The following is a 25,871-nucleotide window of genomic DNA, read 5'->3' as shown; positions in this document are numbered from 1 at the left end:
CTGTCCTGCTAATCCCAGCTGAGCTCATTATGGTGTAGCCTTGCTGCTATTCTTGGAGCCAGAGCTGTCCAAGCTAATTACTGGTAGCAGCAGAACTGCCTGTTAAGGGTCTGGTATGGATCTGCTAACATGGTCCTTGGTAGTGACCTGCAAACGACACGAGGGAATTGCTTTCTTTCTTGCAGTGCACTGTGTGTCCTTTGGGCTTAATGCTGATCCCTCCACATAGGTCTTTTAGCTGCCCTAAGTATAAAACTTGATGAAGGATATTCATATTTTAGAAAACATACAGTTTGCTTCCTTGATCTTCTAATTCACAGTCTATTATATTCAGCTTGCCATAGAAAGAGCACTTTTTTGTGGAAACAAAAAAGAGTTAGACCAACATAATTAGCCTTTTTGCTACTTAACTATTTCTTTATTTAGAGTTAATTTTTGACACTCATATTATGTAATTTTTTTTGAAAGGATGTCTTTTAGATTACTAGAATTTAGTATCATGTGGCATAATGTAATTAAATATCATTGAATTGTCATACCTGTATTAGAATCTTATTTTACATATTATATAATAATACATGGAACTTACGTTACCACCTTTTCCATGTAATGATAAACTTTTGAAGAAATGATCATATCAGATTTAAATATATACTTCTAATTATCTCTTAAAATGCACTACACTCTATTAATATTAAATGATCGATGCTTATAATAAAGTTTCTTATCTTGCAAATTTTTATAGATTTTATAGATTTGTCCCAGATATGTTCCCTGAGAGTTTTTGATAGCTTTGTTGAGATATAATTCACAAGCCATGTAGTTCACCCAGTGGTTTTTAGGATATTCAAATAGTTTTGTACCCATCATCACAATAAATTTTAGAACATTTTCATAACTCACTCCCTCAGAAAACTTCATACGGTTTACCTGTTACCTCCATTGCTTCCCACCCCTTAGCTAACCACTAATCTGCTTTCTGTGTCTATAGATTTACCTATTCTGGACATCTCATATAAATGGAATCATATAATATGTGGTTCTTCGTGACTAACTTCTTTCACTTACCATAATATTTTCATAGGGTTTATCTGTGGTGTAGCATGTGTTACTACTTTCCCTGACAATCTTTAGTGATCTTTTTGGATAAAATGAATTAGGTATGAAACCTAATCTAACTAATCACAAGATCTAATTCAGAAAATGTAAGCAGAGGTTAGTTGTCAGTGGTGTTTATTTGAGGTTTATTTTATTCATCAATGAAATAGAACTAAAGCAAAAATAATAAAGCCTTTTAAAGAAAGTTTTGAAACTTTTAGAATCCTAGTCTATTCACCCTGAAATATGTGTGTATTACAAGTAGCTCTATAAATTAAATTTTGTATCATATATCAGTTGAATGCTGAGTCATTAACAGTGTGGATTTTTCCTCCTGAAATTCATTTAAATTTATTAATGTGATACTCATTGTAAGATAGCTTTTTTTCAGATCAGTTTTAATTCATTAAAAAAATAGTGAAGCTTGAGGTGATAACCTTTAAGAGTGCTAAATAATCAGTATAAACTTTTGGTCATGTAATGATGTTTTGGAGGTGGGTGGGTTATTTTGTGAAACATTTATTCAGTTAAATGTGTTTGAGCTACTGCTGTGTGTGTGACAGGCAGTCTGCTTGGTGAATGAAATGAGAATATCAAACTTCCTACTCTCAGGGAGCTTTCTTGGAAACATGTTCAGTATTAAATGTTCTAATGAAATATGATGTTAAAAATTAAACTTGAAGTATCATGTGCTATGCTGTGCTTAGTCACTTAGTCGTGTCTGACTCTTTTTGACCCCATGGACTGTAGCCCACCAGGCTCCTCTGTCCATGGGATTCTCCAGGCAAGAATACTGGAGTGGGTTGGCATCCCTCCTCATCCTCCAGGAGATCTTCCCAACCTAGGGATCGAACTCAGGTCTCCCACATTGCAGGCGATTCTTTACTATCTGAGCCACCAGGGAAGCCCAAGAATACTGGAGTGGGTAGCCTATCCCTTCTCCAGGGACCTTCCCAACCTAGGAATCGAACTGGGGTCTCCTGCATTGCAGGCAGATGTTTTACTAACTGAGCTAGGAGGGAGGCCCCAGAAGTATCATAATCAAACAATAAGAAAGGAAACATGGAAACATGTCTTCTTATTCACTGAAGTTAGTTTGTGCATAAAGACTGATTTTTTTTGTTTTTAATTTATATATAGTACATGTTCAGCATAGTATTTTGAGTTATAACACACATGTACAAATAGATTTGAGTAACTATGACCACAATCAGGATACAGCCTAGTTCTATCATCTTAAAAAATTTCCTAGTCCTACCCACTTGTAGTCAAATCCTCCCACCATCCCTAACACCTGACAACCACTGATTTGTTCTCCCTCCCTATAGCTTTGCCTTTTTTTCAGAATGTCATATGCGTGGAATCATATAAGCTATAACTTTTTGAAACTAGCTTCTTTCATTTGGCATGATGCCTTTGAGATTCATTCATGTTAGTTCATCCAGTTTGTTCCTTTTTTTTCGCTAAATGGTATTGCATTGTATGGCTTCCCTGGTGGTTCAATGGTAAAGAATCCTTCTGCAAAGCAGTAGACACAGGTTTGATCCCTGGGTCTGGAAGATTCCTTGGAGGAGGACATGCCAACCCACTCTAGTATTCTTGCCTGGGAAATCCCATGGATAGAGGAGTCTGGTGGACTACAGTCCATGGGTTCAAAGACTTGAACTTGACTTAGTAACAAAGCAACAACAAAATCCCATTGTATAGATATACCACAGTTTGTCTGTCTCTTGAAGACTACTTGGGTCTTTTCTAGATTTTTGCGACTATGTATAGTTTTCTGCTACAAATAGATTTTTATGTGAACATAGCTTTTAGATTCTTTAAAGTAAATACCCATAGTAGGAAGTAACCCTACTATGTGTATCTTTGATGTATTTATAACTATGTAAGAAACTGCCAAACTGTTTTCCAGAGTGGCTGTGCCATTCTTATTCCTCTCAGGGATTCATATGAGCCTGTTGCTCCACATTCTTGTCAGCACTTTTTTTAAGACCATTCCCATAGGAGTGTATTGATATTTCCATTGTGGTATCGATTTGTATTTCCCTAATGACTAATGGTAATGATCTTTCACATGCTTATTTGCTGTCTTTATATTTTCTTTTACGAATGTCTCTTCAACTCTTTAGCTCATTTAAAAAATTGTCTATTAAATAATACTTATTACTCACATATTCTATATGCAAAGCTTAATCAAATATATGATTTGCAGATATTTTCTCCCAGTCTGTATATTGCCTTTTTATTCCTCAAATAGTGTCTTTTGCATGACAAAAGCTTTAATTTGGTAAAGTTCAACTTTCTAATTGATTTTCTTTTATGGACTATGGCTTTGATGTCATATCTAATATCTGTTTTTCTGACCTGAAGTCACAAGTATTTATCCAGTGTTTTCTCTTAAAAAGCTTTCTATTTAGCTCTGTGATCCATTTTTAGCTAAGTTCTGTATAGGGTATGAGTTACAGGTTGAAGTTCATTATTTATGAAGATAAATGTCCAGTCGTATCAACATCATTTTTGAAAAGACTATTCCTTCTCCAGTAAATCGCCTTTGTAACTGTTAAATATCAGCTGACTATATTTCTGTGGGTCTATTACAAGACTCTCTATTTTATTGCATTAATGTGAATTTCTAAACTTCTGTGAACCCCACACTGTTTTGATTTCTGTAACTCTATAATAAGCCTTGAACTCAAGTGTGAGTCAAACAGCTTTATTGTTTTTCAAATTGTTTTGGCTTTCCTAATCCCTTTGCTTTTCCATAAAAGTTTTATCTATAAAAATAGGTTTAAGAAATAGCTTGACCTACCAAAATCTTGTGGGAATTTCAACTGAAACTGTGCTTAGAGAATTGACATATTAACCACGTTGAGTCCTCTAGTCCATGAATACTTAATTTGTTGAGATTTTCTTTTATCAGTGTTTTATAGTTTTAGCATGCAGATTCTGTATGTCTCATACTGTTGTTGCATGCATGCATGCTAAGTTGCATCCAACTCTTTGTGACCCTATGGACTGTATATAGCCCACCAGGTTCCTTTGTTCACAGGATTCTCCAGGTAAGAATACTGGAGTGAGTTGCCATGCCCTTCTCCAGGGGTTCTTCCCAACCCAGGGATCAAACCCACATCTCTTATGTCTCCTGCATTGGCAGAGAGGTTCTTTACCAGTGCACCACCTGGGAAGCTACTATTGTTAGATTTGTACAAAGTAACTTTTGAAGCTATTATGAATGGTATTATGACTTTAGTTTTGGTTTCTGATTGTACATTGCCAGTATGTAGAAATGTTATATTTTTACATGTTGACATTATATCATACATTATTGATATAACAAAACCTAATATGTTATTATTTTCTGTTTCCTCTGTTTCCCTTTTCCCCCTTTCCTGTATGTCACTTGAACTTATTTTTAGAATTAGGTTTTTATTTATCTCTAAGGTTTAGGAGTATGTGTCTTTGAATATGTTTTTCTTAGTGTTTGCTCTAAGTAGCTTACACACATAACTTAGTACAGTGTTTATGGTATCAACATTTTACCACTTCAGAAATGTAACAACCTCACTTCTGTTTGTGTCCGTTTACCCTTCTCTTTTTATAATATGTTATCTTAACTCTTTCGTCTAAATACTTAGAGAAACTCATTAGTTGATATTACATTTTTTGCTTCAGCTGTCAAATATTATTTTAAAAATTTAAGACAAGGATAGCCTATTTTTTTAATTAAAACTTTTCATTTTGTATTGGGGGATAGCCAGTTAACAATGTGATAGTTGCAGATGAATAGCAAAGAGATTCAGCCATATATATATACACGTGTATCCATTCTCCCCCAAACTCCCCTCCCATCCAGGCTGCCACATTGAGCAGAGTTCCCTGTGCTATACAGTAGGTCCTTGTTGGTTATCTATTTTAAATATAGCAGTGTGTACACAGTAGGATAGACTATTATGTATTTTTTATTTTACTAAGTTTTCTTCTTTTATCATTTTCTTTCTGTTTGAAGAGCTTTTCTTTACACTGTCTTTTAAGGTAGGCCAAACAATCTCTTAAGTTTTCCTTTACCTAAAATGTCTTCACCTTCATTTATAAAGGATATTTCCACTGGATAGAGTATTCTAGGTTGGCAATTTGCGGGGGTGGGCACTGGAAGACTATACCACTTCTTTCTGGCCTCCATGGTTTCTGATGAAAAATACTTTGTTAGTTGAATCATTGCTCCCTTGAAAGTAATACATTATTCTCTCTAGGTATTTTTAATAATTTTTCCTTTTTCTTAACTTTTAAAATTTTGATTATGATATGTTTTGGCACAGATTTCTTTCTCTTTATTCTTTTGGGAGTTTTCTACATTCCTTGAATTTCTAAATATGTACCTTTTATCAAATTTGGGAAGTTTTGGCAATTATTTCTTCAAATATTTTTTTTCAGCCCTGCATTCTTGTTAGTCTGGGACTCAATTAATATATATGTTATATCTTTTAGTCTTGTCCTACTGGTCTCTGAAGCTTTGTTCATTTTACGTTTTATACTATTTTATCTCCGTTGTCCAAACTGGGTAATTTTTATTGTTCTGTCTTCAAAATTCTTCCCTCTTTTGTCTGGCATCTCTTATTTAGACCATGCAGTGAGGGATTTTTTTTATTTTAGTTATTGTGATTTCAGTTCTAAAATTTGTTTGGTTCTTCTTTATATCTCTTTATTTATTTGCTGAGATTTTCTATTTTTTTTCAAGATTATACATAACCATTCATTGGAACATTTTAATCATGGCTATTTTAAAATCCTTATCAAGTAATTCTGACTTATATGTTATCTTGCTATCATTTCTTAGTTATTTCACAATCAAGTTGAGATCTTCTTTGTTCTTGGTATGATAAGTGATTTTCAGTAGTCTCTTGGATATTGTAGTATTAAGTTTTGAGACTGTATCTTATTTAACTCTTTCACTTTAGCAAGACTCTGATTACATCATGCCTGAGGGAGAAGGTCACACTGTTACTGCCAGGAAGGATGGGAGTCTTAGCTGCTAACTTGACCCCTGCTGACATCACAATGAAGGTGGTGTGAAAGGATGCCTCATTACCACTTGATGGGCATGGAAATCCAGGCTTATTTGGTTTCATTTATAGAAAGAGCTAGGCTGTTTTTTCTACTTCTTCTTCTTTCTCCAGTGGTATATGGCTAGAGTAGAGGTGGTTATTATCAATAAGATTTTGCTCCTGCCAGTCTGTCCCTTTCCTGGTTCTTCGGCTTGAGAGAGCAGACTTTCCTTGAGACATTTTGTTTCTGTCTTTTGGCATTTCTCCATTACTAAATTGAGAATTTTAGGAGGAAAGAAGAAAGCTATGGAACTTATCACTGTGATTGGTTCTTCTAGTATTGTTCCTCACTCCTAAGGTCCTTATCCTATCCTTCTCTTTGCCTTTCGGAGTCTTCCTGTATTTGTTTTATGTACACATTTTTCTCAGCTGTTGATGAGGTTCTGTCTTGATAAGCCCATCCTAAGTTTAACATATCGTAAATTAAAAAAGCATCTAATATACCTACCATGAGTGCTTGCTAAGTCACTTTTGTGTCCAACTCTTTGTGACTCCATGGACTGTAGCATACCAGGCTCCTCTGTTCAAGGAATTCTCCATGAAAGAATATTGGAGTGGGTTGCTATGCCCTCCTCTAGGGGATCTTTCTGACCCAGGGATCGAACCACATCCCTTATGTCTCCTGCATTGGCAGGCGGGTTCTTTACTACTAGTGCCAACTGGGAATCCCATAACTACCCTGTGCTGTGCTTAGTCACTCAGTCATGTCTGATTCTTTGCAACCCCATGGACTGTAGCTAGCCAGACTCCTCAGTCCATGGAATTCTCCAGGCAAGAATACTGGAGTGGGTTACCATTCCCTTCTCCAGGGGATCTTCCTAGCCCAGGGATTGAACCCAGGTCTCCTGCATTGCTGGCAGATTCTTTACCATCTGAGCCATCAGGGAAGCTATATAACTACCTCCTACCTGATATCATATCTTAGCCTACCGTAACTTAAATGCATCTGAACACTTAAATATGCCTGCAGTTGGGAAAATCATCTCATGCAAAACCCATTTTATAATAAAGTGTTAAATAGCTCATATAATTTACTAACTAGTGTGCTGAAAGTGAAAAATAAAATGGCTCTGTGGGTATAGAATGGTTGTAAGTTGTAAATGGCTGTTTACTCTTATGATTGTATGACTAGCTGGAGTTGCAACTCTCTGCAGCTGCCCAGCATCATGCAGGAATATCTTTCAGGATGCCACTAGCCCAGGAAAAATCAAAGTTCAAAATTCTAAGTACAATTTCTACTGAATGCATATTGCTTTTGTACTATTAAGTTGAAAAGTCATTGTCAAACTATTGTAAATAAAGGACCACCTGTAATTGTGTTCAGAGTTTTTATATTTAATTAATGGGAAGAATAAGGGTAATATGTCTACTTGTCAGGGACCAGAAATTTCAGCTGGTTTTTCTGTAGACCAGGCACTCTTATTTTTGTGTTATACCGCAGGATCTAGTTTAATAATACTCAGTCCTGAGTATTTAAGGAGTAAGTTTTACCCCCTGTTTATGCAGTAATAGGGGCTTCCCAGGTGGCACTAGTGCTAAAGAACCTACCTGCCACTGCAGGAGACACAAGAGACTAGGTTCGATCCCTGGGTTGAGAAGATCCCCTGGAGTAGGAAATGGCAACCTGCTCTAGTATTCCTGCCTGGAACATGCATTTTATGGCCAGAGGAGCCTCATGGGATTGCAAAGAATCAGACACAACTGAGCACATACAGTAATAGCTGTCTTTAAACTATAAGGCTAGAAAACATTAAAAGAAAATGTCTACAAATTTGAATAGTATTTGTAAATCCAGTCTTAAAAACTGAGTTTACTTTTCAAGACCTTAATAAGAAATTTTCTGACAACTCTAAATCCAATAGTCATAAAAGTTGAATTAACTTTCCAACTCTTTGCCACCCCATGGACTACACAGTCTATGGGATTCTCCAGGCCAGACTACTGGAGTGGGCAGCTGTTCTCTTCTCCAGGGGATCATCTCAATCCAGGGATCAAACCCAGGTCTCCCACATTGCAGTTGGATTCTCTACAAGCTGAGCCACCAGGGAAGCCCCAATAAAAAAAATTACAAAAACTCTCAATCAGTTTTTAAAATATAATTAAAATGATACTACTGCTGACCTATATTACTGTGTTTTTACCAATAATTATGGTCAGAGTTTTTGTTGTGGCTGTAGTATGGCAATCTAAGGATTTGAAAAATTTGCATGGATTATAATTCATATCATAATTCATTCAGATTTATAAAATACATCTACTTATTATATCATAATGATATCCTTACAAAAGACTATGAACTTATTAGTGTATAAACTATAAATTGGATGGTTCCTTCAGTATTTATCTAATAAATATTCATATCTTCATTTATTTATCTATTCAGTATTTAAACAGTATCATTCAGAACTAGGTGCTAAGCTAGGGTCTTAGTATGCGGTGGCGTACTGAAGAGTAATAATTTCAAACTCTAATGAGGTTTTCTCTAGGGGCACCTGCCGTGTACTGATAAAGTGAAACCACTCTTTGGGATGCTAGATAGAAAGAAGCAAGGAAAGCCTACAGAAATGTCAGTAGGCTCATAGCCTTTTCACTTAGTTGAGGATGTTGCCTTACTGACACTAAGTTAAATGTATGAACTAACAAGGTCATGTTAACATTCTGCTAAACAAACATGGTAACATTCTCCTAAATATAAACATTAGTATAAATGTTTGTGTACATTTTTTCTGAGTAGTAAATATTAAAGGGGCTCCAGTACTGCAGGATATTAAGCTTTTCTAATACAGCAAATCCACCTCGTCTTTGATATGAATCCTAGAAGTAAAAGGAAGATGCACAGAAATTCACAGTATGTTTTCTGTATCCTTGGCTAAATAAATCAGGAGCTTGTAGTGGATGGGTTCAGTCCAGTCTCTCAGTCGTGTCCGACTCTTTGTGACCCCTTGAAATGCAACTGGGTAGGATTGGGGGCGGGAGGAGAAGGGGACGACAGAGGATGAGATGGTTGGATGGCATCACCGACTTGATGGACATGGGTTTGGGTAGACTCTGGGAGTTGGTGACGGACAGAGAGGCCTGGCGTGCTGCAATTCATGGGGTCGCAAAGAGTCGGACACAACTGAGCGACTGAACTGAACTGAAATGCAGCACACCAGGCCTCCCTGTCCATCACCAACTGCCAGAGTCTACCCAAACCCACGTCCATTGAGTTGGTGATGCCATCCAACCATCTCATTCTCTGTCGTCTCGTTCTCCTGCCCTCAATCTTTCCCAGCATCAGGGTCTTTTCAAATGAGTCAGCTCTTTGCATCAGGTGGCCAAAGTATTGGAGTTTCAGCTTCAACATCAGTCCTTCCAGTGAACACCCAGGACTGACTTTTAGGATGGACTGGTTGGATCTCCTTGCAATCCAAGGGACTCTCAAGAGTCTTCTTCAACACCACAGTTCAAAAACATCAATTTTTCTGCGCTCAGCTTTCTTTATAGTCCAACTCTCACATCCATACATGACTACTGGAAAAACCATAGCCTTGACAAAATGGACCTTTGTTGGCAAAGTAATGTCTCTGCTTTTTAATATGCTGTCTAGGTTAGTCATAACTTTCCTTCCAAGGAGTAAGTGTCTTTTAATCTCATGGCTGCAATCACCATCTGCAGTGATTTTAGAGCCCCCAAAAATAAAGTCAGCCACTGTTTCCCCATCTATTTGCCATGAAGTAATGGGACTGGATGCCATGATCTTAGTTTTCTGAATGTTGAGCTTTAAGCCAACTTTTTCACTCTCCTCTTTCACTTTCATCAAGAGGCTGTTAGTTCTTCTTCACTTTCTGCTGTAAGGGTGGTGTCGTCTACATATCTGAGGTTATTGATATTTCTCCCAGCAATCTTGATTCCAGCTTGTGCTTCCTCCAGCCCAGCATTTCTCATGATGTACTCTGCATATAAGTTAAATAAGCAAGGTGACAATATACAGCCTTGATGTACTCCTTTTCCTGTTTGGAACCAGTCTGTTGTTCCATGTCCAGTTCTAACTGTTGCTTCCTGACCTGCATACAGATTTCTCAAGAGGCAGGTCAGGTGGTCTGGTATTCCCATCTGTTTGATAATGTTCCACAGTTTATTGTGATCCACAAAGTCAAAGGCTTTGGCGTAGTCAATAAAGCAGAAATAGATGTTTTTCTGAAACTCTCTTGCTTTTTCGATGATCCAACAGATGTTGACAATTTGATCTCTGGTTCCTTTGCCTTTTCTAAAACCAGCTTGAACATCTGGATGTTCACGGTTCACGTATTGCTGCAGCTTGGCTTGGAGAATTTTGAGCATTACTTTACTAGCGTGTGAGATGAGTGCAATTGTGCAGTAGTTTGAACATTTTTTGGCATTGCCTTTCTTTGGGATTGGAATGAAAACTGACCTTTTCCAGTGGGTAGATAGTTTTGCTCTTTTTATACTAACTTGTATTCTGTAGAAAATGCTGCAGCTAAGCACTCTGCTAGACACAGGTACACAAGGAGAAATAATATGCCACCCTTTTATGGGATCTCACAGCTTAGCAGGGAAATCAACAGATGTAGACATAAAAACTTACAATAAGGAAATAGTAATGACACAAAATTGGGAAAATGGTATTATGATTTGTCCATTTGCTCAAACCAAAGCCCTAAAGGGTTATAATTGATTATTTCTCTATCTGAGCTCTTTATTACAGTTCATACCAAATCTTAGTAATCCCATATCAGAAATATTTCTAGCATGTATATTTCTTTCCATTTTTATTTATCAATGCCCTTATCCAGATCACCATCATGTCTTCCCCACTGCTACAGAGTGATCTTTTAATATACAAATCAGCATATTTCTCCCCTGCTTAAAAGCCTTTCATATCTTTTCATTGCTCTTAAAATAAAATTAAAATTCTTTATATAACACACTTGAACATTTTGTCCCCCTTCTTATCTTCCCTACTTTACCATTTTTTCCCTATGTGGATATAAGTATGGGAATGCAAAATATTTGCAAATAATTACTGATATGTTTCCAAGTTAATGCTGAGTCGTGAACTTGTCAGGGAAGACAGAGTTGGGGGCCAATTATAAAGGAGTATAGAATTTGTGATTAAAGACTTCAATTTATTTTTTAGATGTATGGAATTGTACCCTCTATATAATAACCAGATAAAGTCTTCTTTATTTCAGTGGTCTTTTGTTCATTTTTTAATGATAAAATGTAAACAAGCTATAGATCAATGTCATAACCAAGAATGGAGTGCTTTTGTCTCTTTTGGGTTAAATATTAAATATATTTAGGTTATAATTTCAAAGAATATTTTATAAAATTAAAGAATAATTTCTTGAGTTAAAATAAAAATATCATGGTAGGACAGTTCAGCTAACCTTTTTTCTTTTGCAAAGCAAGATTCCCTGTCTTCCTAAGCAAGATTTTTTTTTTTCCATTTGTAGCAATGAGGGTTTTAGGAACTGCATTTCTTTAACATGATTTGGAAATGTAGTTCCTAGAGAAAAAAAATGTCCACTAATCATGGCATATTTTGAGAACAAATGTATTTTTGGATAACCACTAACAGCATGCAAGTTACATATTAGTTTTATTTTAAGGCATACAATTCAGTGGCATTTAGTACCTTTGATGTGCTATACAGTGATTTCTTTCCATTTTTGCCCCCTTCTTTCTCTTTCCTTCTCTTCCATCTGTCCAAAATATAGAAATGGTTTGTATTTTTGTTTTCTGTTAAATCAACCAAAATCACGGGGAATATGATATATATTCTTATTGTGGTATAATACACAAAACATAAAATTTACCATTGTGACCATTTTTAAGTATAAAATTCAGTGCCATTAAATATACTCACATTGTTGTGCTACCATTACTGCCATCCATCTTCAGAACTTTACTTCTCAAATTGTAACTCTGTACTAGTTAAATAATAACTCTCTATTACCTCCTTCCCTCAGAATCTCTTCATTTTTACTGTCTCTATGAATTTGCTTATTCTAAGTACCTCATATAACTGGAGTCATAGAATGTTTTTATTTTTGTGTCTGGTTTATAAATGTCTTTTTCTAAGTTGTAACTTGTGTCAGAATTTCTTTTCTTTTTAAGGCTGAGTAAAATTGCTCTGTATGTATTATATATACCTCATTTTATTTATCCATTCATCTGTTAATAGATATTTGGCTTTTTTCTACCTTTTGGTAGAATTTAATAATATTTTTGTTGTATTTTAATTGTATTTTGCCAAACACTTAACATGATTATTAGCTAAGAAAAAATACCACTTTGTATTTATTGGCATATATTTCACTTGAGTAAATGGCAATTTGAGTTTTATTTTCTAACTCTAGAGATTGGTTTTTGACATTGATACCTTAAATGTTTTTCATACGTATGAGATCACATACATATGGTATTTATTTTTTGAGTTCATGTATCTTAGGTCCATTCAGGCTACAATAACAAAATACTACAAACACAGTAGCTTACAAACAACAGAAATTAATTTCCCACAGCTCTGGAGGCTGGAAACCAGGATGACAGCATGGGCTGCTGAGGCCCTTTCTCCAGATTTCAGACTTCTTGTCTTATCCTTACACAAGGGAAGGGTGAGGGTATTCTCTGGGCTTTCTGTACTAACCCCATTTATGAGGGCTTCACTCTGTGACCTAATCTCCTCCCCAAAGCCTCACATCCTACTACTATCATCTTGAGGAATTAGAATTTCAAGATGAATTTCAGGGGAATGCATTCAGATCATAATACCAAACAGATGAAATTTTAAATTTAATTTCTCCCTTAAATTGTTTCCAAATATATGAGGAAGTAGATATTTTTAACTACATAAGGTATTACACAGGGTTTACTTAAAGATTTCCATAGTAAATCTTAAGTGTTTAGTGAATAATCATTTGATTTTTATAAAAAAAGATATTAAAGCTACTTTAAGTATATTTTGTCATACTAACTCAGTCTATTTTAAAATACTCTTTCTTTCTCTAGGAAAATAATTTTATCACAAATGTTGAGTTTGTGACCATCTGAATTAAATGCTAATAACCATATATAAATATCAGATTTTATTTTGAGTGATAAAGGTGACTAATACAAAGTGTTTACTTGCTCCAAAAACTACTTCAGGCTTTATATAAGTTTTGTTTCCAGTGCAGAGCAGGGTTCTTAAGAAATAAATAATATCATCAATGTAGGAATGTTTTTGGCAGTTATCTTCAGAGTTATAAAGTCATTTTATTTAGTAATATCTTTTTCCAATATTTGTAATTCTATTTGGAAAAAATAAAAGTCTCTTGAAAGAAAAATTTCACTTTGAAATAGATTCTTAGGATCTTTAAAATTTTTAAATAACATGAAATAAGATATATAAATAAGGGTGTTCACTGTAGTATTTTTGTAGTAGTGAAGAATAAGAAGCAATCTGAATGTCCATAATTAGCTGATATAAGTGCATCATGATATGTTAATATGTTGTTATTGTTCAGTAGCTAATTCATGTCCAACTCTTTGCAACTCAGTGTACTGCAGCGTGCCAGGCTCCCTTGTCCTACACTATCTCCTGGAGTTTGCTCAAATGCACGTCCACTGAGTTGGTGATACTATATTTATATTAAATATAATGTGAGCTATGCTGCATTTAACATGAATGAATTGGATCTATAAAGCAATGTATAGATCCTCAAAGGGAAAAGTTGAGTTAAATGAAGAAAATTCAATAATAGGATATATACTATGTTCTCTAAAAATATAGAAATTTAAGTCATAGAACAGTACTGTTTTTGTGAATATATATATGTGTGTGCACATACGACACACACATATATCCACAAAAATGTAGTTCTATATAATTGTATACACAGACATACATATATAGTATGTAAAAATGTAAGGTACTTATTATTTCTAGGGAGTGAATAAAGGTGGAATAACGGAATTGTTCAGTTCAGCTCAGTTCAGTCGCTCAGTTGTGTCTGACTCTTTGCGACCCCATGAACTGAAGCATGCCATGCCTCCCTGTCCATCGCCAACTCCTAGAGTTTACTCAAACTCATGTCCATTGCATCAATGATGCCATCCAACCATCTCATCCTTTGTCGTCCCCTTCTCCTCCCGCCTTCAATCTTTCCCAGCATCTGGGTCTTTTCAAATGAATCAGTTCTTCCCATGAGGTGGCCAAAGTACTGGAGTTGCAGCTTTAGCATCAGTCCTTCCAATGAATATTCAGAACTGATTTCTTTTGGATGGACTGGTTGTATCTCCTTGCAGTCTGAGGGACTCTCAAGAGTCTTCTCCAACACCACAATTCAAAAGCATCAGTTCTTCGGCACTTAGCTTTCTTTATAGTCCAACTCTCATATCCATACATGACTACTGGAAAAACCATAGCCTTGACTAGATAGACCTTTGTTGGCAACAGAATTGTTGTTGTTGTTGTTAAACTGCTCAGTGTTATACAACTCTTTGCGACCCAATGGACTGCAGCACACCAGGCTTCCCTGTCCTTCACCCTTTCCTGGAATTTGCTCAAACTCATCTCCATTGAGCTGGTGACGCCATCTAACCATCTCATCCTCAGTAATAAAATAATTTAATTTTTTCACAAAAATGAAAGCTATGGATTAAATATTATATAATATTAGTATTTTAAAATCTATATAATTGGTACATTAATGTTGGTTGCCGTAGTCTACATAATTTTTTGTGTGTGAGACATTTTTCTGCCTTTTAAAGTATGTACTCAAACAATAGTAAGCTCGCATGTCAACACATATGCAAGGATTTTCTCTACAGAATTATTTATAATTATGAAAAATGGGAACAACCAAAATAGCAGTTGATATACCTGTATAGCTAAAAGTTAGCTGTATAGGTAAATTATATTATTATATATATATATATAATATATATTATAATGATGTTGTATTCTTACCGTACATAGAAATCAATTCTAGTTGGACTACAGGTCTAAATTTGAAGGATTAAGTAATAAAACTTTTAAGGAAAATCATAGAAGAGCATCTTTTTGTCTTTGTAGTAGACAAAGATTTAAAGTGAAAGTGAAAGTGAAGTCGCTCAGTCGTGTCCGACTCTTTGTGACCCCGTGGACTGCAGCCCACCAGGCTCCTCTGTCCATGGGATTTTCCAGGCAAGAATACTGGAGTGGGTTGCCATTTCCTTCTCCAGGGGATCTTCCCAACCCAGGGATCAAACCCAGGTCTCCTGCATTGCGGGCAGATGCTTTAACCTCTGAGCCACCAGGGAAGCCTAAAGATTTAAAGAATAGACTAAATTTAAACTAAAATTTGGTAAACAGGGCTGTGTTAAGATCAAGAACTTCTGTTCATTGAAAGATACCATTCAGTTAATCAAAAGGCAACTTTCAGAGCCCAGAAAGATATGTCAGAGCACAAAAAGACAAACGTATATGTCTAGCAAAGGGCTAATTCCCAGAATATATAGTTCCTATGAATAAATAAGAAAAGGACTGTCAATCCAGTAGAAATATGAACAAAACATTTGAGCAAATATTTCACAAAGGAACTATTTCCAGATAGGCAATAGACATATAAAAAAGCACTCAAATTGCTTTGTTCTCTTTTACTAGTTTTTTTTTTTAATTTGGAAGTTTACATCATTGTAGGTCTTTCTTTTTTTCTAATATACACATGTAATGATTTAGAAATGCATGTAGGCACTGCTTTAGCACTTCACAAATTTTTAAAGATTGTGTTTTATTTTTTTATAAGTTCAAATATTTTCTAATTCCTCTTACATTGTTCATTGAGAAAAAAGTATTTTAAAGTGGTTTCTTTAATTTTACATATCTGGGGATTTTCCAGACATAATTGTTGTTGATTTCTGCTCTAAGTGTATTGATGTTGTGGCCATAGAAAATAATTTGCATGATTTAGTTTTTTTAAATTTTATTTAAAATGTTTTATGTTTCAGCATTATAGCTTTATTTTGATGCAAGTCCATAGCACTTGAAAACAATATGTGTTTTGATGTTATTGGACAGACTTATAAATTTTCTGTGAAGAGTTTTCATCCTATGTCCTTACTGATTTCCGTCCATTTTTTTCTGTTATTTACTCAGAGAAGTATGTTTAAAATTTCAGTTAAAATATTTTCAGATATATTGAAACACCTTTTAGCACAGAGTTGGAGTACCCTGTTCATTGGAATGACCCTTTTGGGTTCTTTGCTGAGTACCTCTAATGTTCAACGAGATTCTCCCCTCTAGCTGGTTAGAACTCACATGTCTCCCAGTGCCATGAGAGCTCTGGGAATAGTTCTGAAGCACTGGTTGTTCTCTGCTTGCCTTATTGAATTTCATACTATGCTTGTGCAACAAAATATTCAGCCAAAGACTCAAATGAATTCCTATGCAAATTTCTACAGCTCCTCCTCTGTAGCTTCCTCCTCTCTGAGTACTGTGCTTTACAAATTCCAAACATTTCAGCTTTCCCAAACTCCAGTCTCTTTTTCTTCAGATCACTGAAGAGTCCCTCTTCCTACATCATGACATCATCATGAGTGATTCCTGGAAGAAATCTGGACTGTCCTTAGGACTCTGTTTGTTGATCAAAGTTCATTGTAGCCTGTTCTCCAGCATCTGAATACAGTCACCTCACATAATTTGTCCAGTCAGAAGTAGATTTTGAATTGTGGTTCCCATACCAAACAGAACATCAGAAACAGCAGAATAAATGGGTAATAAATCTGATTCCCTAAGTATCCAATGTTCATCCTGCTTGGGAGTGCCTGGGTACTTACTCTGTCAGCTACTTTTCCAAATACCCATTAAGATGTGTGGTTTGTTGGTACTTGTTTGACTCAAGAACAAGCCAGTCCCTAATGTTTATAAATGCTTCGCATTAACAGTACGGACTTTGTGAATTCTTCCTTAAAATAAAAAACAAGCTGTAAGCATAGAATACCTCTAAAGAAGCATGAAATAACATTTCCAACAGCAGTAGCCCTGTGTTCCACTGGGTTAGTGATCTAAGTAAGAGCCAAGGAAAACTAAGTTAAGATGAGCTACATCTGGTTTTTCTTTGTGGGGCCATCTTGCTACATTATGTTCTATGTTCTTAGCAAAACAAAGCAAGAACCTAATTTAAACTTAATTGCTTTGTGGTTGGGTATAGATGTGTGTGCTTCCCAGGTGGCTCAGTGGTAAAGAATCTACCTGCCAATGCAGGAGACACAGCAGACGCAGGTTGGATGCCTGGATCGAGAAGATCCCCAGGAGGAGGAAATGGCAACTACTCCAGTATTCTTTCCTGGAAGATCCCTTGGACAAAGGAGCCTGGCGGGCTACAGTCCATGGGGGTTGCGAAGAGTTGGACATGCCTGAGTATGAACACATATATGTGTGCATTTGTTTGTCCTTCCCATCAACCTGTAACCTAAGTTTAACCTAATTTCAAATGTGTAAGATTCCAATTTGTTAAATCTTTATGTGTATTTATGTTTCTATGAACAAAAATACAATTATTTGTATCAAACTATAAACAGTTTTTTTCAGGAAGTAAACTGAGTGGGGGGAAGCAGAGACTACTTGTTTTGTTTTGTTTTTTCCACTTTATACACCTTTTAATTTGAATTATTTTAAGAATTATATTTCTTGTTTAGTACATAAAAATTTAGAACTGTTGTATCTTCCTAGCAAATCATTTCTTTTACTGTTATATAATGACCATATTTTTCCTTAATATTTTTCTTAGTGTATACTTCATTTTTTATGATTCTTTTAAAGATATTTCTTTCCTTGAATTTGATTATATTTTTAGTTCATTTTTGTGCTCTGCTAGTTTGTAAATTTTTGTTTTCCATTCTTTAAATGTTTTTTCTTGAAATTATAACATACTTCATTCGACAGTCTTAATTTCTTCCGTATGCTTCCATTCTTCTTTTACAAGGCAAGGATCTTCAGATGCTTTAATTCTGATCCTCTCATTCATCTAATATCATTTTGTTGTTTAGAATGTTAGTTTTACCTTCACTTAGATATTTTGATTGCTTTGCTTAATAAATATTTGCTTGCTGTTATGTACACATTTATACTTCTTTCATCGTCATTTCCTATTTTGTTGTATACATTGCTTTTGAGTTTGTTTTCTTCCTGAAATAGAGTATTCTTTAATAGTTCTTTAATATAGGACCTATGAGTAGTAAACCATGGGATATGGAAAATATTACTTATTTTCCATGTGATTTTCTTATTAATATCAGAAGTCTACTGTCTTTCCTGAATTCATTAATTGTTGATTTTCTTTTCATTCTATTGATTTTAGAATTGTCTTGTTTTCTTTGGTGTCCTCAGTTTTGGTATGTTCCTAGTGTAAATATAGTTTTATTAATTCTGCTTTCAATCACCCCCCCATTTTCTCAATTCTCTCTTCAAATAATTTCTATTAGATGCTTTCTGGCCTTCTCATTCCAACACACTATATATATAGTTACTGTTTCCTTTGCTTTGTTTCTTTGTGTTGTCTTTAATTTTACAAAGTTTTATTAGCTTTCTTGGTATGCTGTTTAATCCATCCACTGAATTTTGAATTTCAGTTATTATGTTGTTATTACTAACTTATTTTATTTATTAGCATTTCTAGATATAGTAGTTGGTTCTTTTTTTAAAATTTGTCTTCTCTCATAAACCCCTGTTCTTTTTCATATATGTTTATAACTTTTTTTCTTTTTTATCACCATTTTAAAAACTCTTAATTTTGTTAAGAATTCTTTTAAAATTATTGTGTTATCTCTCTTTCCTTGTAGATTCTCCCATTTTGAATGGGGTGATATACAGACTGTCATTTATGGCTTTGAGCTTATTCATATTTACTCTTATCTACAAACTTGACTTTAAGAATTATTTTCTTTCATGGCTTTCCTCTTGTCCATTCACTCGGTTTTAGACAGCTCTCTGTAGTGGGTGATTGTGCCTGCTGGAACTCTCAGTCTACACAGGTCATAAACCTGTTTTTACATTACTGTCATTTCTTCAGGTCTCTGCAAACATATAATGGCTCAATTTTAATGTCAGTAATATAGAAAATGAATTGAAAAAGAAATGCAAGAAGGCAAAGTGGTTTTCTGAGGAGGCTTTGCAGATAGCTGAGGAAAGAAGAGAAGCAAAAGGCAAGGGAGAAAGGGAAAGATGTATCCAACTGAATGGAAAGATGTATCCAACTGAATGGAGAGTTCTAAAGAATAGCAAGGAGAAAAAAGAAGGCCTTCTTCAATGAACAATACAAAGAAATAGGGGAAAACAATAGAATGTAAAAGACTGGAGATCTCTTCAAGAAAATTGAAACTATCAAAGGAACATTTCATGCAAGGATGGGCACAATAAAGGATGGAAATGGTATGGACCTAACAGAAGCAGAAGAGATTAAGAAGAGGTGGCAGGAATACACAGAACTATACAGAAAAGGTCTTCATGACCCGGATAACCATGATGGTATGATCACTCACCTAGAGCCAGACATCCTAGAATAGAAGTCAACTGGGCTTTAGGAAGCAGCACTACCGACAAAACTAGCGGAGGTGACAAAATTCCAGCTGAGCTATTTCAAATCCTAAAAGATGATGCTGTGAAAGTGCTGCACTCAATATGCCAGCAAATTTGGAAAACTCAGCAGTGGCCGCAGGACTGGAAAAGATCGGTTGTCGTTCCAGTCCCAAAGAAGAGCAATGCCAAAGAATGTACAAACTACCATACATTTGCACTCATTTCACATGCTAGCAAGGTCATGCTTAAGCCCTTCAAGCTAGCCTTTAACAGTACATGAACTGAGAATTTCCAGATGTACAAGCTGGGTTTTGAAGAGCCAGAGGAACCAGAGATCAAATTGCCAACGTTTGTTGAATCATGGAGAAAGCAAAGGAATTACAGAAAAACATCTACTACTGCTTAATTGACTACTAAAGCCTTTGACAGTGTGAATCACAACAAACTGTGAAAAATTCTTAGAGACGAGAGTACCAGACCACCTTACCTGTCTCCTGAGAAACCTGTTTGTGGGTCAAGAAGCAACAGTTGAACCAGACCTAGAAAAACTGGCCAGTTCAAAACTGGGAAAGGAGTACAAGGCAGTATATTGTTACTCTGCACATTTAACTTATATGCAGAGTACATCATGTGAAATGCTGAACTAGATGAATCACAAGCTGGAGTCAAGATTTCCAGGAGAAATATCAACATCCTCAGATAGGCAGATGATACCTCTCTAATGGCAGAAAGCAAAGAGGAACTAAAGAGCCTCTTAATGAGGGTGAAAGAGGAGAGCAAAAAAGCTGGCTTAAAACTTAACACTCAAAAAACTAAAATCATGGCATCTGGTCCCATCACTTCCTGGCAGAGATTGGGAAATAGTAGAAACAGTGACAGACTTTATTTTCTTGGACTCCAAAATCACTGCAGATGGTGACTGCAGCCATGAAATTAAAAGACAGTTGCTCCTTGGAAGGAAAGCTATGACAAACCTAGACAGTGTATTAAAAAGCAGAGATATCACTTTGTCAACAAAGGTCTGTCTAATCAAAGCTAAAGGTTTTTTCCAGTAGTCATGTACAGACGTGAGAGTTGGGCCATAAAGAAGGCTGAGCAGCTAAGAATTGATTCTTTCAAATTGTGGTACTGGGGAAGACTCTTAAGAGTCCCTTAGACTTCAAGGAGATCAAACCAGTCCATCCTAAAGGAAATCAACCATGAACATTCATTGGAAGGACTGCTGGCAACCTACTCCAGTATTCTTGCCTGGAGAATTCCATGGACGGAGGAGCCTGGTGAGCTACAGTCCACGGGGTCACAAAGAGTTGGACATGACAGAGTGATTAACCCTTTCACTTTTGGGCTTCGCTGGTAGCTCAGCTGGTAAACAATCTGCCTGAAATACAGGAGCTCCTGATTGGATCCCTGTGTTGGGAAAATCTCCTGGAGAAGGGATAGGCTACCCACTCCAGTGTTCTTGGGCTTCCCTGGTGACTCAGATGGTAAAGAATCCACCTGCAATGTGCGAGACCTGAGTTCGATCCCTGGGTCGGGAAGATCCCCTGGAGAAGGAAATGGCTACCCACTACAGTATTCTTGCCTGGAGAATTCCATGGACAGAGGAGCCTGGCAGGCCCCAGTCCCTGGGGTTGCAAAGAGTTGGACACAGCTGAGCAACTTTCACTTTCACTTGATGCTGAAGCTGATGCTCCAATACCTTGGCCACTTGATGTGGAGAGCTGACTCATTGGAAAAGACCCCGATGCTAAGATCAATTGACAGCAAAAGAAAAAAGAGGGCAGCAGAGGATGAGGTGGTTAGATAGCATCACTGACTCAGTGAACATGATGCATTTGAGCAAACTCTAGGAGATAGTGGAGGATGTAGGAGCCTCATGTGCTACAGTCTATGAGATCACAAAGAGTCAGACGTGACTTAGTAACTCAACAACAATATATACTTATGTTTTTGATCAAACATGGTTGACTCTTTCTTGTCCTTAGACTGGACAAAAAGCTTCTTTTTAATGGAACTTCAGCCAGATAAGCTCAGATACTCAGGTTTTCATTCAGAAAATGTTGTGTCCCAGCTTCCTGTGGTTAATCCAGTTTTGTGTCTCAGCCATGAAAGTCCCTGCGGATAAATTTTCATGTCCACTCAGGTCTCAAGGTCAGAGCTCTCCATGGATGTTATTTAATCCAGGTCTCTTGTCACGGTAGCTCAATTTCATTTTACTAGCAAGAGTTTTTTGCCTTTATTTGCCATCTTTAGATTTACTCTTTGTTTTCAGTGATATGTATTAATATTTTATTACTATTTTACATCGTGTATCTGTGTGTTAGAAAATGATCTGGTAAGTCAATAGATTTTTTTTTTAATTATGTAGTTTATGTTTTTTAATTATTTAGTATGTTTATTTAGACAAAGTTAAAAATCAGTTGAAACATTTTACTTTAGAGATGTCATTAAAATTCAGTTTTAATTGTTAGGATTTGTTAATATGCTCTAGCTTTTTTTATTACTGTCTAATTCATGTATTTTAATAATATTTTTGCCACCTTTATATGTTTGCCATATTTTTCTTAACTTACATATTTAAAATAATTGTTTATTATGTTAATTTTCATAGAATGAATCTTCAAGAAGAACTGGATAAACTTAAAGTACATATGTCTGTTGATAAAGCAACAATACAAGAATTGAATACATTTATGGCAGAGAGAAGAGAAGGTAACTTTGTCAGAATAAATGTTCAATGTAGGCAGTTTAAAATTATCCAGTTTTTTATGTTTTATTTTCAGCTCTAAGAATCTTACCCTGCTCTCCCTATTTCTATTGCTTTACTCCTTCGTATCTTATTAGCATTTTCATTTTTCATGAGAAAATCAAGTAGAGAGAATACTTAAAAGTTAGGTTTATCATTTATTAAAATTTTAAAGAAATATTTGATAAGGAGAGAGTATTCATTTTTATTATTCATTGACAAAGTTTCACTGGTTATGTTTGTTCAAAGTTTTATAAGTAATATAGAGTTATTGATAATATAGTGGTAGTTACTATCAATAATTCATTTATATTTTCATATGGCATTACATTTTCTAGAAGTGATGTGATTCTCACCTGGAGTCACAGTCTTAGAGCTAGAAGGAAACTTGGAGATCTGCAAATATGAAACCTGCCTGAACCCTAGCCTGAGAGTATTTAGTAAAAGGGGATTATCTATTTCACTTGCAAGATTTTCCTTTGTTAAAATCAAGATAACTGTATTTACTATATGACTTCAGTCCATCCTCAAGTAACCTCATTAAAAAAAGTAAATAAGGTTGATATGACAGAGTTTCTTCTTATTTAACCTTGCTACAGCTTAATTGTTACCACTGTGCTTTTTAGGTGTTGACAAGTTATAATTAATAATTTATACTTAGTTATTTATACTTAATAATTTATATATAATATTTAAATGTTTATATATCATTCATCTGGATTTTGTCCCAATTAGTTTGTTGTTCCAGTTTCACTTATTTAATATACTCATGACTTGTCAAGGCCAATATTTGAATCCTTCTGTTTCACACCATTGATTTGTCATATTTTAAACTTTGGAGAAGGGAATGGCTGCCCACTCCCGTATTCTGGGCTGGAAAATTCCATGGGGTCACAAAGAGTCGGACATGACTTGAGTGACTTTCACTTAAGCTTACTTCTTCACTGAGTTCTTTTTTTTTTCTTTCCATAGAGCAAGGCAATGATCATTAGTGACTACTAAGATCACTGGGTGAAAAACTGATGAGACCTTTATTTTTACTACTCTTTTTTTCTTTTTTTGGCCATGCCCTGTGACATGTGGGATCATAGTTCCCCAACCAGGGCTCAAACCTGTGCTCCCTTTTTTTTCTTTTTGTTTTCTTTTTACCTCTTGACCCCCTTCACCTGTTTCTTTTATCACCTCTGTTAATCATCAATTTGTTGTCTGTATTTCTGAGCTTCTTTGTTTGTTTAGATTGCGCATATGAGAGACATCATACATTATTTGATTTTCTCCCTCTGACTGACTTTATTTAGCATAATGTCTGTGAGGCCCATCCATGTTATCACAAATGTCAAGATGCTATTATTTTTTTATGGCTGAATAATATCCATTTTATATATATATATATATATATATATATATATATATATGCCACAATTTCTTTGTTCTATCATCCATCAATGAATACCTAGGTTATTTCCATATCTTGTCTATCCTAAACAATGCTGTAATGAACATTGGGGTGTATATATCTTTTCATGTTAGTGTTTTCATCTTCTTTAGATAAATACCCAGAAGTAAAATTGCTGGATCATATGGTAGTTCTATTTTTATTTTTTTGAAGAACCTCCATATTGTTATACAAAGTGACTGCACTTCTTTACATTCCCACCAGAAGTGGACAAGGGTTCTCTTTTCTCCACATTCTCACCAAGATTTGTTACTTTCTGTCTTTTTCATAATACATATTCTAAAAGATACGAGATGATATATCAGTATGGTTTTGATTTGCGTTCTCTAATGATTAATGATTTTGAACATCTTTTCACATATCTGTTGGCCATCTGTACAGGCATTTCTAGGAGATATTGTGAGGTATTTTTTCCAGACCATCACAATAAAATGAATATTGCTATAAAGCAGGCCACATGATTTATGTGGTTTCCCAGTGTACATAAAAATTATATTCACACTATATTGTAGTTTATTAAGTGTACAATAACATTATGTCTAAAAAATGCACTTACCTTAATTAAAAAGCACTTTATTGCTAAAAAATGCTATCTGTCATCTGAGTTTTCAGTGGGTTGTAATCCTTTTGCTGGAGGAGGGCTTGGAATATTGGGAAAATTACCAAAATGTGGAACAGAGACATAAAATGACCAAATGCTGTTAGAAATGTCACCTGTAGACTTGGCTGAGAGAAGGTTGCCACACATACTCAATTTGTTGAAAAACACAGTATCTAGGAAGAAGAGTAAAGCAAAGCATACTAAAGCAAGTTATGCCTGTATGTCTTCTTTTGAAAAATGTCTGTTTAGATCTTCAGCCCATTTTTAAATTGGCCCATAATTTTCATTTTTTGTGGTGTCCTTTTCTGGTTTTGGTATCAAGATAATATTGGCCATGTAAAATGAGTTTGGAAGAGCTCTCTCCTATTAAATATTTTGGAAGAGTTTGAGAAGAATTGATATTAATTCTTTAAATATTTTTTATAATTCATTAATGAAGCCATCTGGTCCTGGTTTTTGTTTGTTGGGAGGTTTTTCATTACTGATTCAGTCTCCTTACCAGTTATAAATCTGTTCAAAGCTGGTTCTTTGAAAAGATAAATAAAATTGACAAGCCTTTAGCTATACGTATAAGAAAAAAAGGGAGAACTCAAATAAAATAAAAAATGAAACAGGAGATGTTACAACTGATAACACAGAAATACAATACACAGAATCATAGGAAAATACTTATAATAAATAAATTCCAACAAATTGCTCAACCTAGAAGAAAAAATGGATAAATTTCTGGTAACATACCACCTAGTAAGACTGAATTATGAAATATTAAATCTGAGCAGAACAACTACTGTATTACTGTCTGTTTCTCCCATTAGATCTCTTAATATTTGCTTTCTATATTTAGGTGCTCTTATATAGGGTGTCACTTCCACGGTATACTCATATTGTACAGGAGACATGGATCAAGAAAATCCCCATGGAAAAGAAATGCAAAAAAGCAAAATGGCTGTCTGAGGAGGCCTTACAGATAGCTTGGAAGAGAAGAGAAGCGAAAAGCAAAGGAGAAAAGGAAAGATATTCCGATCTGAATGCAGAGTTCCAAAGAATAGCAAGGAGAGATAAGAAAGCTTTCCTCAGAGATCAGTGCAAAGAAATAGAGGAAAACAACAGATTGGGAAAGACTAGAGATCTCTTCAAGAAAATTAGAGATACCAAAGGAACATTTCATGCAAAGATGGGCTCGATAAAGGACAGAAATGGTATGGACCTAACAGAAGCAGAAGATATTAAGAAGAGGTGGCAAGAATACACAGAAGAACTGTACAAAAAAGATCTTCACGACCCAGATAATCACGATGGTGTGATCCCTCACCTAGAGC

The 25,871-nt window shown here is 35.3% G+C and overlaps 1 protein-coding gene across 15 annotated transcripts in view; it reads left to right on the top strand.

The window, feature by feature from the left end:
* Nucleotides 1-25,871, top strand: part of CNTLN (centlein) — a 331,587-nt gene that overhangs the window by 200,093 nt on the left and 105,623 nt on the right. For all 15 annotated transcript variants that reach the window (XM_081499257.1, XM_081499287.1, XM_081499348.1 and 12 more), the window contains one exon: nucleotides 22,361-22,461. In XM_081499257.1, coding sequence (XP_081355383.1) covers nucleotides 22,361-22,461 — 101 coding nt within the window. The remainder of the gene's footprint in view (nucleotides 1-22,360; nucleotides 22,462-25,871) is intronic.

The sequence above is a fragment of the Giraffa tippelskirchi genome, chromosome 1, assembly GCF_054371585.1.
Source record: "Giraffa tippelskirchi isolate mGirTip1 chromosome 1, T2T-mGirTip1v1.2.pri, whole genome shotgun sequence".
NCBI lineage: Eukaryota > Metazoa > Chordata > Mammalia > Artiodactyla > Giraffidae > Giraffa > Giraffa tippelskirchi.
Note: the sequence above shows the minus strand (reverse complement) of the source record. Positions and strands in the feature narration are given on the sequence as shown.